The sequence below is a fragment of the Neolamprologus brichardi genome, chromosome 16, assembly GCF_056152115.1.
Source record: "Neolamprologus brichardi isolate AB-2024 chromosome 16, ASM5615211v1, whole genome shotgun sequence".
Taxonomy (NCBI): domain Eukaryota; kingdom Metazoa; phylum Chordata; class Actinopteri; order Cichliformes; family Cichlidae; genus Neolamprologus; species Neolamprologus brichardi.
Genome location: NC_142119.1, coordinates 27,132 through 42,544, shown reverse-complemented (window position 1 = coordinate 42,544; position 15,413 = coordinate 27,132). Strand labels below are relative to the sequence as shown.

Genomic DNA, 15,413 nt, shown 5'->3' with positions numbered 1-15,413 from the left:
TGACTAGGGATGGGTATCGAAAACCGGTTCTTGTTGAGAACCGGTTCCCACTGTTTCAGTTCCTTGGAATTGTTTGCCATTTTTGCAAACGATTCCCTTATCGATTCCAGTCGCCCCGAATGACGTCACCACGTTGCGGAGCGTCATTTACCTGGCAGGAAACACGGCGGCTCAAACGCTCAAAAGTTTGGTTATACTTTACGAGAACGGATGACAACAGGGCAACTTGCAATACTTACAAAGTAGATATTTCATTTAAGGGAGGAAACACTACAAATATACAAAAGCATTTACTCACAAACACGATGACCTTAAATGAATGTCGTGTTTTTAATTCCGAACTCGTGAATCTCAACCCAGCAGCAGCGGTAACGTTTGCACGTCCTCTCCCGTTAATGCAGCAGGTAAATAATCAACAACAGTGCATATTATGTTAGTGCGATCTGCCTTATTACAAACCTGCCATTACTGTGCATTTAGGTGACCATCATGAGAGAGACAGAGTCTGGCTCAGATGCTGGCAGTTCTCGCTGCAGTCTACCGTAGCGTCTCCTTTCAGGCAGGATAGACGAATGTCACTGAGCAGTGACTCAGTTTGTGGTCAAAGGCTTGAACCCATTTGCCACAGCAGATGATTTTCGGTAAGTGAATGTGTTTAATTGTAGGCAGGGACATTATTGGATATTCTTGTGTAATTGCTACAGAAGAATATTTATTTTATTATTTTACATTTACAATTTTTTTTTCCTGGGGACCCTGTGACCCCCCATTGAAGAGCCGTAGGCTGTGGATCTCTTAAGATCTCACTGTTGGGTTTGTAAGGCCATGTTACTCCTAAATTTCTATCTTGTTCAAAGAGAAGATATAAAACAAAGTTCTAAGCTAATTGACCTTAGTGTTCTCCTTTTTTAAAAAGAATCGATAAGAGAATCGATAAAGAATAGAATCGTTAAACAGAATTGAAAATGGAATCGGAATCGTGAAAAACTTATCAATACCCATCCCTAAGGGTGACCATATTTTGATTTCCAAAAAAGAGGACACTTGGCCCAGTCGTGAAGAACTTTAAAAATACTGTTTGCTTAAAGAAAATTTTACCATATTTAAACGATGCCTTCTCCGTGCAGTTATTGAATGATGAAATAAAAAAAAATGTCATATAGGCTTTTACAAGTCAAAAGTGCAAAAAAATAGGATAGTTGCTCATCCTATGTTAGACTACATAAACAACCACCGAAATTAGATTTGTAATGATGGATGTGGGTCATGCGAGAAAAATAATTAGTGAATCCCTAACTAAAAATAAAATGAAATTTAAAAAAGAATCAACAAGTAAAAATATAGATTAAGCAGCCTACACAAAAAGTACAAACTTCAATGTATTACAACAAAGCGGCTGCATGAAGTGAAACATCTCATTCTGTGAGAAATAAAACAGAATAACAGGATCTTTAAAAAATGGTTGTTCGATTGTTTTATTTTGTTGTTAATTGGGACTTTAAAAAAGTATATCGATAAAGTTTCAATCGTTGAGGAAAATCGGAATTTTAAACTTGTGTCGCGGAACTGTTGTTGAGCTGTTTCATTCGGATGCATTTGACCAGTGCACGCAACATGGAGGACGGTGTGTAAACAGAAGCGATGGACGCGGCTTAAACGTTCATTTTCAAAGAAACTCCGCTGCTCTCTGATCGCATGAAGCCGTGAAGGTGGAGGTCTTCGGGTAAGCAATATAAGGAAATGAATGGAGTCACTTTGGACGCTTTTATTCCCCCCGCCCCCCATTAAATGTGATCAGAAAAGCTCGCAGAGAACAAGAAGAGCCGCAGAATCTGCTCGGACGTTTTCTAATTTACAGTTTTATGAAACATGAAGAGTGAGAGACTGTGTTCCACAGTAAAACTACAGAAGTGGAAGCGGGGAGGTTTTTTATGCTGCTGTAGTTCAGGGGGGACTGCGCCTGTGCGAAACTGTCAGGTGACCTCCCCGTGTGCATCTCCTCTCAGGGTCTGACTGGTCTGAAATCAGCGGGGTAACATGCTTCCTGTCCGGCAGCTCCTGCGGCTCCGGCCTGCGGTTGCTGTCAGCTGTGCCACTGGGCAGAGGATCCATAAACTGGCCTCTGTGCAGAAGGTCACATCACTTACCCCAAAGAAGTTGCATAGCTTGCTGTATCCCTTCAGCGAGCTGGAGGCTTACCTGGACAGGTGCGTAAAACAGGGCTGGTTCTTAGTCATCAGTAGAGGAGATTTTGTGAATGTGAGCTGGCATCATCGGCTGGAGTTGCACTGATAACTGTGAAAGATAACATCATCAAGTTTATTTGTACAGCACCCATTACAAGCAGTCGCACAAAATGCTTCACAGAAACATGTAAGACACAAAAGAAATTAAACATTACAACAAATAAAACAGAAATTATGCCACTGTTCTCACAACTAATTTAATTTAAAATGTTTAATTTAAAATATTTATGTATGTGTAAGTTATGGAAAAATGTACGGATGAAACTATAAATCTGTGTGAAAGTTTTCATGAATCAAAATGAAAACAGACAATCAAGACAGCAATACATGTGAACTCACTTTAATTAAATAAAAATACCTGAATATAATATATATAATATATATAAATAATAAAGCAATAAAAAACACTCTGAGAGTGCAAGCCTCCAAAAATCGGAGGGTAGCATGTCAGCTCTTTACTTTGATTACACAAACATAATGTAGGTGTAGGTAATAGATAATGGGTACAAGCCTGTAAATAACTGCACATGAATAACTTTATCTTATTATATAATATTACACTGCAGCATATTTCTAACTAATGAGGCAGCTCATTGGTATCATTTTGACAGACTTCATTTTTAGTAAGGTTTTTATTGTAAAAGATTTGGAGGAAGTATTTTTACCATTTAAAAAATATAAATGAGTTTGCCAGTTGCTTCTGTTTCAATCTGTAGCATATAGCTGTTGATACAGACATTTTCTAATGAACTTGAACCATATTTGTATTTTCAGGTCTGTGGACCGGACACAGTTCCAGCTTTTTGATCCCACTTTGGAGGACATGATTGAGGCAGAGAAGCTCTTCCACTCTTCACCGTCTCATAAGATCGATTACTATATCTCTGCAGAAAGGATGGAGCACGCACCCGATCTCAAACAGCCAGAGGTCAGAGGACAGCATTGCTCAAAACATTGTACATAAATCATGGACGTAACTTCTTGTGTTGGGAGTGCTGTAAACATGCATTCTTTCTAATGGCCAGTAGGAGGCAACTCCTCAGCTTTTAAAAAGAAGGCCGTGAGAGAATAAGCCTACTCACTAAATCTGTGACCTCATAAAACACTTTTCTGATGAGACCGTGGTCTTAGTTGCTAGTGACCTCCATCTCTTATATACAGTCTATGGCCTATATCTATATCTATCTACAAAGTTGTATAATGCCAATCTGTGTATGTTACCATTGCCACAGTGAGACAGACAAGCTCAAAATCCATATCTTGATACTATCATGATACACTAACTTTCACAGACGCTCAGCTGACTCTTAACTGCTAAATAGAGTCTCTGAACTGGACCTCTGGACCACATTTGTGCTCTTGGAGCCTTTTGGAGCATTTTAATTCCATAGTTCTGACCAATAATATGGGTGTTGTGCACTGCATTTCACTAACAGACCATCCAAAAAGTCTGAGCTCCAGTTTTGGAGTGATTTTGTTTAGATGTTACTGAGCACTAATTAGCTGGTATCTGTGGATGCAGCATTAGCTGAAAACATAGCATTTGTTCCTCTTGTCTAAATATGACGCCACAGAAACAAGATATTGAGGACTGCAGTGCTGAGATCAACAGGAGTTCACAAATCAATAAGTGATGCCAGTTTAGCTGCGTCCATCATGAATTTCTTTAGCCTGTCATTAATAGTTAATGTAAGGTGGCAATTTACCCAACAGTACATTGCAGGTTTGTTTAATAGGTAAATACTTGATCAAAGTGGATTACAAAGGGAAGGGTTACGCATATTTCTGTTTGCTCTTAATGATATATTTATTGATAAAAGTGGGCTTTTCCCCCCCATGCATTTGTCATGACAACATGTCTTCTTTCAAACATGTTGATGCTTTGACTATAATTTTCCACTTCTTGTCACTACAATATAATTGTTTCCTTTCTGGTTTATAATTGTCATTTTTCTACTCTTACTGGGCACTCAAAGCACTTCCACAAAGTAAACCACATTTACTGGACAAAGCCTCTTTGCTAACAGAGTGAGGGTAGCAACATTTCTTGCTGGAAAAGGTTTGAGGTGGAAATTTTGCCTCAAAGTGACAATGAAATCAGCTCAGAAGATGAGTCGGGTTGGATTACTCCTCCTTGCAGAAAAGTGACTCAAAACCATAACTGAATGATAAAGTAAATGTTGTAGGTATGAGGAGCACAAACAACCATTTAAAAAAGGATTCTTGTGTAAAATATGATCACTTTACTCAGTTATTTCAGTGGTCACTTGAGGTTTAACACAAAACACTTGTGCAGAATAATTTCCCTGACTCTGGGTCAGGTAGGATGGCTGTGTAGAAAGCAGCTGGTAAAGAAAGAGAATGTGGACTTTAAGTAGCGCATTCGCCCCTCCTCAACCCTAAATGGATGAAAAATGTAACCTAATGTCTCTTCATCCTCATGAATAATGAAGCAGAACTGAACATGGCTAATAAATCATCAGATTTATAACCTCATGGAGAAGAACGTTAAGCTCTGGCAGCGAGTGTTAACAGGACCAAGAGGCTCAGTTACCACTCGGCCTTCTCCAGAAGGCGAAGCGTTCAAAGCTTGATGACAGTGTCCACCTGGCAGGTGTGCCACGTGGCTAAATGGCACTAAAGGCGATATGGTGGCAACTGGAGCAGGAAAAAGATTCCAGGATAAAAATCACAGAACTGTAAATTACAGCACACAAATCTGCAGCTGACTCCCTGTTGGTGTTTTCCAGGTGTGTTTTATCGGCAGGAGCAACGTGGGCAAGTCGTCTCTCATCAAAGCTCTGTTTTCTCTCACCCCTGAGGTGGAAGTCCGAGTCTCTAAAACTCCAGTGAGTAACTCGTCACTCCAGTTATAAAATGCTGTATTTACATTCACACCTGATTGTTGCTGATTTTCTGTTGTTCTTTGGCCACTCTGGCTGTGAAAATGACTTAAAATGATCTTCTCTATGCTATTAGATGGCTTTTTTTTTAAATACTCTTAAAATTATGACCTTTTTTGGAAGTGGAAACTTCACATTACACTTTGCATATTCAGTTTCTTTCTTACGGTGAGGGAGGAGATGTAAGAATTTCTGACCAACGCACTTAAACACAGACGAGGCTTAGCTTGTAGAAACGTTTTTTCTAAAAATAACATGTTTTTATACCTGCATCTAAGAAATGGAGCAAATCCTGGGAACTACTTCAGGTGGTACACATGTTTCTCAGTTTCATGCCTGTTTAAGCTGCAAATTTCCCATCATTCCCTCTGCCATGACATGATGGGAGGTGATGAGTTTGGACCTTGGACAGGAAACTCTAATCTGCCTCTATTATAAATCAGTCATCTCAAACATTAGTTATCTTACTGAAAATGTATTAAAAAGGTACTGATGTACGTTCAGTACCCTGCTATCATCAAAAATACTTCTCAGTTTGACAAAACTGAGCATAAAAGTTAAAAACATAAATTTTGCACTATAGAAAGTGTTGGTAATATGATGTGCACATTTTAATTGAATTTGTGTTGGTGTGGGGACCATTCAGTGTGTGTTCTGTAAATGTGTTACATGTAGAAAATAATAAAAGTCACTGTTTTACAAAGAGATTGGCTCAGAAGATGCACATTTGCCACAGGGATAAAAATAAGATAGAAACTTCACAATAAGAAGGCCCTGAGTTCATTTCCACCATCGTGGTCTTTTTTTTTTTTTGTGGAGTTTGCATCTTCTCCCTGTGTTTGTGTTGGTTCTTTCCAGGTATTCCCGCTTCCTCCCACAGTTCAAAGACATGCAGTTAGTGAGCATTAGTTAATTGGTAACTCTAAACTTCCCATAGGTGTGAATGTTAGTGTAAAGGTTTGTCTGTCTCTATGTGTTAAGCCCTGCAACAGACTGGCGATCTGTTTAGGATGTAACTAAAACTGGGCATACACTGTGTGACTTTTTTTTTATTTTTCTTTGTCGTCAGTCGCTTAATTCAGCTCCTGCCTAAACTGTACAATTGAATCGCAAGGGTTAGAAGTTCGTAGGGCACGATGCAGGTCTCACACTATACGGCCTGATGCTCAAACTGTGCGTCCATAAAATGAAGCTTATCATACAAAATCTGTCTCTCGCTCTCCCCCTCTCTGTCTTTCACTCACACAGACACACACACACCATCAACTTTGCTAAATTGCTAATGAAAAACATTGACCAGGCAGCTGCAATTGAGCAGCAAAGTCCATACAACAGTTTTCACGGTTGTTTTGATCGTGATAATTTTGTGAAGCCACATCGAAAATCCTCAGATGAGTTTGCCAAAGTTCTACAAGTTCGCTTGTACGCAGATCACACACTGCACTGACATGCTACTCCATCTTTTCTTCCATTTCCATTTCTGTGTTTGCGTTATGAGGGTTACAAACAATCAGCAAGAATCAGGATTTTTTCTGGTTATTTAAAACTTATCTGAAAATCAAAGTAAGAGTGGAAAAAATAACTAGACCAAAAAATCTCAATGGTTTTAATTTTACACATAATCAGCCTGATTATAGAGACTAGGATGTCTACATGTTTGCATGTTTTACCCATCTGGAACTTCTTACATGCTGCTCCTCCTTGTGATAAATAAAAAGACTGAAACTAATAAAAACTAAACATTGTAATTTAATGTTAAAAAGTTGAAACACACTCACTGATGCTGCAATGATTGAGTTCATCAATATCTGGACATCATAAGCTTTGCCTGTGTCTTACCTTCAGGGTCACACAAAGAAGATGAACTTCTTCAGAGTGGGCAAAGCCTTCACCATCGTGGACATGCCAGGGTATGGACACAAGGCACCCAGAGATTTTGTGGATATGGTAGAGCCTTACCTCTACACACGGAAAAAGTAAGTGATGAAGAGCTGATGAAAGACTTGTTTGTGTTGTTTATTCATGATGTCTATGATGGAGCAATACTGAGGATTTCCTCTGACAGTTAGCCAAAGAAATCATGCTATGAAACTATCCTGAGGGGTTGAGGTAAGTAAGAAAAAGTTGTTTATTGCAGTGAAAAACCAGTTTGGCTAATGCTATCTGCTAATATAAGCCTGTTTAGTTTGCCTTGTAGTGATTGGTCATTGCTGTTGTGATGTTTTTGCCAACAAAGACATGTTCACAAAAATCAGCCCTTTTCTTTCCAAGCTCCAAGCTCTTTAGAGTACTATGACCTGGATGACTGAGAACTTTCACAGACAATATATACAAAACTTAAAAGGTGGTTGACCACCAACATTTTAAAAAGGAAAATGTTTAACATTAGTAGTCTTAAGCTTTTAAATGCAGTCTCTTATATTAATTTGATCCTTCCCGCTTATTTAGGAGTTCCTAATAAGTACAAACTAACACTGAAACTAATAAAAACTAAATGGATGTTCACCAGGTCTCAGGTGACACATCTACGTTTGCGGTGAGCTTAAATGTCACTCAGCGTTTGTGCTCCTGTCTTTCTGATGGTGAGCGACCGTGTCTTCCTGGTGTGAACCTGGTGTTCACTAAATAAAAACTTGCGTAACATGTCTTCTTTCAGCCTCGTGAGGACGTTCCTGTTGGTCGATGGCAGCGTCGGTCTGCAGAAGGCTGACCTGATTGCCTTGGAGATGTATGAGGAGACCGGATGTCCGTATGTGGTAGGACTCTGGCTTAATTTCAGTTTTGTAATCATCAGGATGATTTGGTGCGAAAAAAGGTTTAAGATCTTGCGTTTTGTAGAACAAGTGAAGCCTGGTTAGTTGATTGAAAGTAACTAAATTTAATCAGCTTTCATGTGGAATATTTTGTGGAATTAGGGTCTCTTTGGGTTTGCGCTCTTTGGTGGAGTTGTTGAGCACTAACCAATCAATCAGCTTTATTCGCCACATGCAGGTTGCCCTGCAGTGGAATGGACCCGCCCCCGACCTTACACACACAACACAGACATCACATGGGGATATAGGTCGGAGATCGGTTACAGAAAACCACTGAAATGTACACTACAATGGGAAAGTACAAGAGGAAAAAAGAGACCTCTACTCATGCTGGGCTCCTGGGAGGACAGCATGAGAACAGGAAACAAAAAAACTCCTCTGCACAGAAAGCACATGTCCACAGCACACTCCTGAGCAAACACAGCAGCCATCCTGCCACTGCGCCGCCACTCCAGCGCGGGCCCAGACCCGCCGTGTTCGCCAGGAGGAAACAAGCATCGAAGTGCCTCCCCCTCCGCCTTACATGTGGCTCATTCTTCTTCTCAGTCCTTCATCATTATGTCCACACTGAATTAATGCTGAACGTTCCCACTCAGCTATTTAAAAACTGGCCGTTAAAATGAAGCAGCCCCGCTCGCTGCGCACTCTGCGGTCAATTATTCATGCTCTGAGCTGATTAAACACTGCAACACATTAAGGCTGTGACAGCACAGTCGAAGACAGTTTCAAACTTAAAACTGATATTTCTGTGAAGTTGAAAAAGAAATGGGGAGTGTACACACTTTAAGTATGATTACATGGAAGTAGTGGTTGCAAATGATCGGATTCTTTTAATGATTTACAAGGCAAAGGACTGAGACTTGTCAGTGAAGTTTATTGTGTGTCACATGGTAGTAGGTGGCAGGAGGTCTACGTTCTCTTGTCGATGGATTTTCTTTACAGCTTTTACAGTCAAGGCTGCGCCCATTTTAGACTCCCCGGGTTGCTCGTTCATTTCTTTGAACTGCAGGAGAACAACAACAAAGTGAATCCTTTAAAATGCTGATCAGGGAGTGCAGTGTTTTTAAGAGGCCAGCAGGTGTCAGAGCTAGTCTGCTGTGTTAGTTCAAGATGGCAGAAGGAAGCATAAAGTGAAAGAGATCCTTGCTAAGGGAAGGGTCCATGTAAGGTACCAGTATTTATATAGTGCTTTTCCAGTCTTACTGGGCACTCAATACAGTTTAGAATAAAAAACTATTCTAACCGTGCTTTCGTGCCATTCCAAGCACTTTCATTTGCCACTTTAAAAGTGCCGGTTAACCTAACGTGCATGCATTTGGCCTGTGTGAGGGTGTCTACATCCAAAGAAAAAAACACAGGGACAATGGTCAGACTTCACTCAGAGACCACAACCTGGATTTTAACCCAGGATCCTCTGGTTGACAGGTGACAGTGCTAACACTTCTGCACTAGCTTAAAGTTATCAGTGGATCAGGATCATCTGATTCATAACTTATTTATAACCTTGATCACAAAGAAAAGTTTGAAGCCTAATCTTAAAAGAAGAGAAATTAGAGACTGTTTCTGTGTCCTGAATCCAAACTGGGAGTTGGTTCCACAGCAGAGGGCCTTGTCTCCCATTCTAGTTTTAGAAACTATGTAAGTCAAGTAGGCCGACAGACTGAGATAAGTGGAATAATATGGCACAATGTCTGTGAAGGTTCTCAGTCATCCAGGTCATCGTAGTCAAAGGAGCTTGCAAAGAAAAGCCTCTGGACTTCTTTAAGTTACTTGAAGACGTTTCACCTTCATCCGAGAAGCTTCTTCAGTTCTAAGGTCAAATGGTGGAGAGTCCCAGATATAAACCCAGTGGGAGTTTCCCCCCACAGAGGGACAAAGGACCCCCTGATGATCCTCTAATCGCCTGAGCCAAGGTGTGAAACTGGGTGTGGGTCCTAACCCTAACCCTACCTAACCTCAGGCCTGTTTTTTTTGTTGATTAAAAAAAAAATAAAAACCTCTTAACTAAAAATAAAAATCTACATGGTTGAAAAAAGAAAACTCATGATGCCTTGATCTCTGTTATACCCTCTTACATTTACCTTTATTTTACCAGGACGTTCCACTTAGATTGAAATCTCTTTTGCAAGGCTTAGCAGCTTTGCAAATTTAGATCGTTGGGGTTTAAAATGTCTAAATTTATTGCTGTGTTTCTATGAAGGTTTTTATCTGTTTACTCTGACACAGTGAAAAAAGGTGCAAGAACAGACCAATAACTGTTGAACATGCGAATAAAATTTGTTATATTGTTAAAAAAAAATCTAAAAGAATCAAACCTTCTTTCCCCCACCCCTCTCCCCCTTCTTCCCCGTTCTAAAGAAATTATTCAATGACTCATCTTCTAGCTGCTGATGTGATCTTGTCCTTTGGAAAACATACGTCTTTTTTTTTCTTCTTTTTAACAGTAGAGCAGTAACTACGGTGTGAATCCTATCAGATTAGATTGTTATCTGCAGACAGATTTGTGGAGATATGACCCAACAAGCCTTCACACGCTCGTTCACATCAGGAGAGAAGTCATACTTAAAGTTTACTGCAGTCAGAATGAAGGACAAGTCAGATTGAGCAGAAAAGATAACCCAGATAAAGACTGATAAGACGCCCTCTGAAGACAAACTGTTTTACACTGCAGTGGATGACTATGATTCCTCATAGCTGATCTGCACACATACCTTTACACTTTATGAGCCGTGAAAACTTTAAAGGTGCCCTATTAAAGTAGTAGGGCTAAAAAGCAGAAGAGATATTATGTATATTTACATACGCCCACTTTATACAAGAACTGATATTCAGCAACATCATTACTCAACTATATGTTACAGTTTATTAAAACACTGGTGCGATCAAAAAAAGCCTCCCTCACAAGGTAACTTTTGGGCATTTTTAGTGATTTATTGTAAGTGTTTTTTTTTCACAGAGGAATGATTGCACGGCATACATGTTTAATTAACTGAAAAAGTTAGTTTGAATTTAATTTAGGTTTTACCTAATCCACACAGACTCAAAATTATACATACATGTTTGAATATATACATATGCAAAATAATATATAGATATCTATTTTATTAGGTTGTGTTGAAATTTATACAGTGTCTTTTACCTTGGCAAGGCCAAGATCTATTAAATTTTTGTTAGTGATAGGCAAACCTTTTTTTTTTTTCCACCAATTACATTTACAGTTTGAGCTTCCAAAGAAATGATTAAAGATTTAAATCTTTCAGCTGCTGATGTGATCTTGTCCTTTGGAAAACTGAAGCATGGATTAAGAGAGACGTTTTGTAAAAGCTCATCAACATAACTCTCTCACTAGATCCTGACAAAAAGTTGCTGAAGAAGTGATTACAAAGAGCTGTTTAAGAATGGGTATCATATCAGACTCCATAATCTGTTTTCATTAAAAAGCGGATATTAGAAACTACAACTGGTCAGCATAAAACAGATTTATTTGACAGCGCTCACTAAATTGACCAATACTCGGAACAATGGAAAAGTCCAAGGCACTCAATGACGGTCTAAGAATGAGAATTGAGATGAGACTCACACAAGTTAGAAAGGTCTCTTGGAGCCATTCCTAGACAACTGATCATCATTTTAAAAAACTAAAATAAAATAAAATGTAACTACAAATTATATATCAGACACTGCTTTGTTTTAATTATCAGTGTTTGCTTTGAAGACTCCCAAAAAGTTGATTCTACTCTGGACGTACTGTTTTCAATGGGAGAAATGTTTCGTCGCTAATCCAAGTGACTCTTTCAGTCTCAGCTGAATGCAGGTTTCCCCAAAATTATAAACAGTACATTTGAATAATGAGTGAACCCGCTGACAAATAATAGGCTGTGAGGCCAGTTTATCTCTATCAAGAAAAGGATAAATTAGGTTTTGATTTCTTTTGTTTGTTTGTTTCTCTCACTGAAAATTCTACGTCCAGATGAACAGATCAAACTTTTTGTAATTTCCTTACCTGGATGATTGAGCATGCATGGAAACTTTGAAAACTGTTTACTCAGTTTTAATTTATGTGTTATTTTCCAGGGAGTCTCATAAAAATGTAACACATCAATAACAACTTCTCTAACTAGCAGTTGCTCTTTCAGCACATTCAGTTTCTCCCTGCTATTTCCAAGAGCCTCCTTTAAAAACAATGGCTAACCGAAGTAAAGGTTTCATGCGTCATTGTATTTTTAATGACTTTGGTCATTAAACTCATTAAACTAAAGTGCCACCTGGAGCTTCACTTTTTGAACGACAGCACAATGACACAAGTCACTGGGTTCACCAGAGCATGCTGGTGATTTTGTACTCAGGTTTTTATCCACCTTATGAGCCCACCACTACAAAACATAATTTATCCATTGATCATTACCGCCATTTACTAGTACATTTACAGTAGTTTGCCTGTTCATGCTATTATCTGTGAAATGAAAATTATACCATACTATAAGCGTCTGGACTTTGTTAAGTTTCTTATATGATGTATTGATGTATTGACGAGGTCCACTATGGGAAACTGTTGTGGAGAAATGGTTTTCAGGTTCAGTGAGATTTCTGTCTGAAAAGGTCTTCACCCATTTTTCCTGACCATCATTGGTTGTGAAGTCTTCCTTCCTTGTCTGTATTGTGTAGATTTTGACTGTGAAGTACAAGTTTTTCTTAGCAAAGTGTTTGGCCCACTGAGCCTTGTCCACAAACTTAAAAACTTAATCTTAAGTAGAGGAGAGTAGAAGTGTTTGAGTTCCTGAAGTATGACTAATCTTGTTCCAGAGTGTATCTATAGTGAAATGTACCTGTCTTATCCTTTCACTTAGAAGTTGATTTTGTGCTCTCCATAGATTCAACTCTTCTCTGTGTGCCTTCACCGTGGATCCAAGGCGCAAACTCTTGGGAAGAAGTCCCAATCTTAGAAAATCTTATGTTGAAACAGAGCTGGTTCCTATAATCCGTTTTTTTTTTAAAATTCCCTTACATACTCCCATACTAATTGATGGGTGTTCCTCAATATGTATGTGAGTTTCTCAGTTATCCAGGTCATTGTAGGCTTCAAGAAACTTAAAGAAGTCTAGACGCTTTTCTTTCCAAGTTCCTAAGATGATACCATAAGGTGTTGTATTTCTATAAATATGCACACACACACATATACATATAGAGGCCACTGATATCAAGACAACAAAGCTCCTCCTTTGGGGTGGCTGTAGCTCAGGTGGCAGAGCGGATCAGCCACTAACCAGAAGGTCGGTGGTTCAATCCTAGGCTGCTCCAGTCTGCATGCCAAATATCCTTGGGCAAGATACTAACCCCATGTTGCTCTCCGATGCATCCATCGGAGTGTGACTGTGTATGAATGTTAGATGCTTAGAAGTGCTTGTGTGAATGGGTGTGATTGGGTGAATGAATTAGCTGTATAAAGCGCTTTGAGTGCTCAGACAGAGTAGAAAAGCTCTATATAAGAACCAGTCCATTTACCATTTACTCACCATGCATGGAGGGTTTAACCCCAAACCCACCACCCTAAGGCTGTATGCTAAACGGAAAGAAAGAGGCCAGGGACTGGTGAGTGTCAGAAACACTGTCCAGGATTAGACCGGAAACATCCACAAGTACATCAGGAAGATCGCCACAACCAACCGTGTGCTTAGTGAATACCTCAGGCAGCACAAACCCAAGAAAGAAGACGAGCAAAGAGAAGAATTCTCATATAAGGACAGGCCACTCCATGGTATGTACCACCGGCAGAGGAATTGGCTGACATTCAGAAATCCCTGCAGTGGACATCAGACATTTAGAATAGAATAGAGTAATCCTTTAATTGTCCCACAAGGGGAAATTTGGTTGTAACAGCAGCCAAAAGGATAAATATACTACAAACAGTACACAGGACACCGAGCAGAAACATACACAATTTTTCTTACATATTTACATTAAGGACAATGGTTACTATAAACAGAGAGTACTGTACAGTTATTAAATTAAATAAAAATAATTACAGGTAAGAGGCAAACCAGGTTGTGGTGCGAATTGGTTAATTAACTAACATATTGCAGTTACACCATTGATGTAAACATCTATGTTCGTTGGGAGCAGTTCAGATTGTACAGTCTGACAGCTGCAGGGAGGAAGGACCTGCGGAAACGCTCCTTCATGCATCGAGGATGCAGCAGTCTGTCACTGAAGCAGCTCTGCAGCAACATCTACATGCATGGGGTGGGAGACTCTGTCCATCAGAGATGTTATTTTGGCCAGAGTCCTTCTGTCTCCCACCACCTGTACTGGGTCCAGGGTGCATCCCAGAACAGAGCTGGCCTTCCTGATGAGTTTATCCAACCTCTTCCTCTCAGCTGCTGATAAACTGCTGCTCCAACATACTACACTGTAAAAAACGACAGCTGCCACCACAGAGTCATAGAAGGTCTTTAAAAGCGCTCTCTGGACTCCAAATGACCTCAGCCGCCTCAGCAGGTAGAGTCTGCTCTGACCCTTCCTGTAAACAGCATCAGTGTTGTGGCTCCAGTCCAGTTTATTATTCAGGTGAACACCCAGGTACCTGTAAGAGTCCACTATCTCAATGTCCACTCCCTGGATGTTCACCGGTGTCAGTGTGGTGGGTCTGCGTCTCCGGAAGTCCACCACCAGCTCCTTGGTTTTCCCGGCGTTGATCAGCAGGTGGTTCTGCTGACACCAGTCAACAAAGTCCAGAGTCCACTGTCTGTACTCTGAGTCGTCCTCACCTGTGATGAGGCCGACTATGGCAGAGTCGTCAGAGAACTTCTGTAGGTGGCAGCGTGGGGAGTTGATGGAGAAGTCTGCAGTGTAGAGGGTGAAGAGGAACGGTGCCAGCACAGTTCCCTGTGGGGCCCCGTACTGCAGACCAGCGTGTCAGAGACACAGCCCTGTGACCTCACATACTGTGGACGTTCTGTGAGGTAGTCCAGTATCCACTGGGACATGTGGTGGTCCACTCCTGATAGCTCCAGCTTGTCCCTCAGGAGTCGTGGCTGGATGGTGTTGAAAGCACTGGAGAAATCAAAGAACATGATCCTCACAGTGCTTCCAGGCTTCTCCAGGTGAGTCAGAGCTCGGTGCAGGAGGTAGATGATGGCGTCCTCCACCCTGATGCCAGGCTGGTAAGCAAACTGCAGCAGATCCAATGAAGACCTCACCAGGGGGCGCAGATGGTTTAGAACCAACCTCTCGAGGGTCTTCATCAGATGCGATGTCAGGGCTACCGGCCGGTAGCTGCTGAGGTCCTTGGGATGGGAGGTCTTTGGTACCGGTACCACACAGGAGGTCTTCCACAGCTGTGGTACTTTCCCCAGTGACAGGCTCAGGTTGAACAGATAACCTAGGATGCCACACAGTTCATCTGCGCAGCATCTCAGGAGCCTGGAGCTGACGCCACCTGGACCTGCAGCCTT

General features: G+C 40.6%; 1 protein-coding gene across 3 annotated transcripts in view; it reads left to right on the top strand.

Moving 5' to 3' along the window:
- Positions 1 to 1,607: 1,607 nt before the first annotated feature.
- LOC102798291 (GTP binding protein 8 (putative)) overlaps positions 1,608 to 15,413 on the top strand; it is a 30,090-nt gene continuing 16,284 nt past the window's right edge. Inside the window, exons 1-6 of one of the 3 annotated variants that reach the window (XM_087853125.1) lie at positions 1,608 to 1,723; positions 2,007 to 2,207; positions 3,021 to 3,174; positions 4,997 to 5,095; positions 6,995 to 7,125; positions 7,806 to 7,905. In XM_087853125.1, coding sequence (XP_087709251.1) covers positions 2,038 to 2,207; positions 3,021 to 3,174; positions 4,997 to 5,095; positions 6,995 to 7,125; positions 7,806 to 7,905 — 654 coding nt within the window. In that variant the 5' untranslated portion in view covers positions 1,608 to 1,723; positions 2,007 to 2,037. Of the gene's footprint in view, positions 1,724 to 2,006; positions 2,208 to 3,020; positions 3,175 to 4,996; positions 5,096 to 6,994; positions 7,126 to 7,805; positions 11,024 to 15,413 lie in introns of those variants that run through there. The other 2 variants (XM_087853124.1, XM_087853126.1) reach the window with 2 other exon arrangements.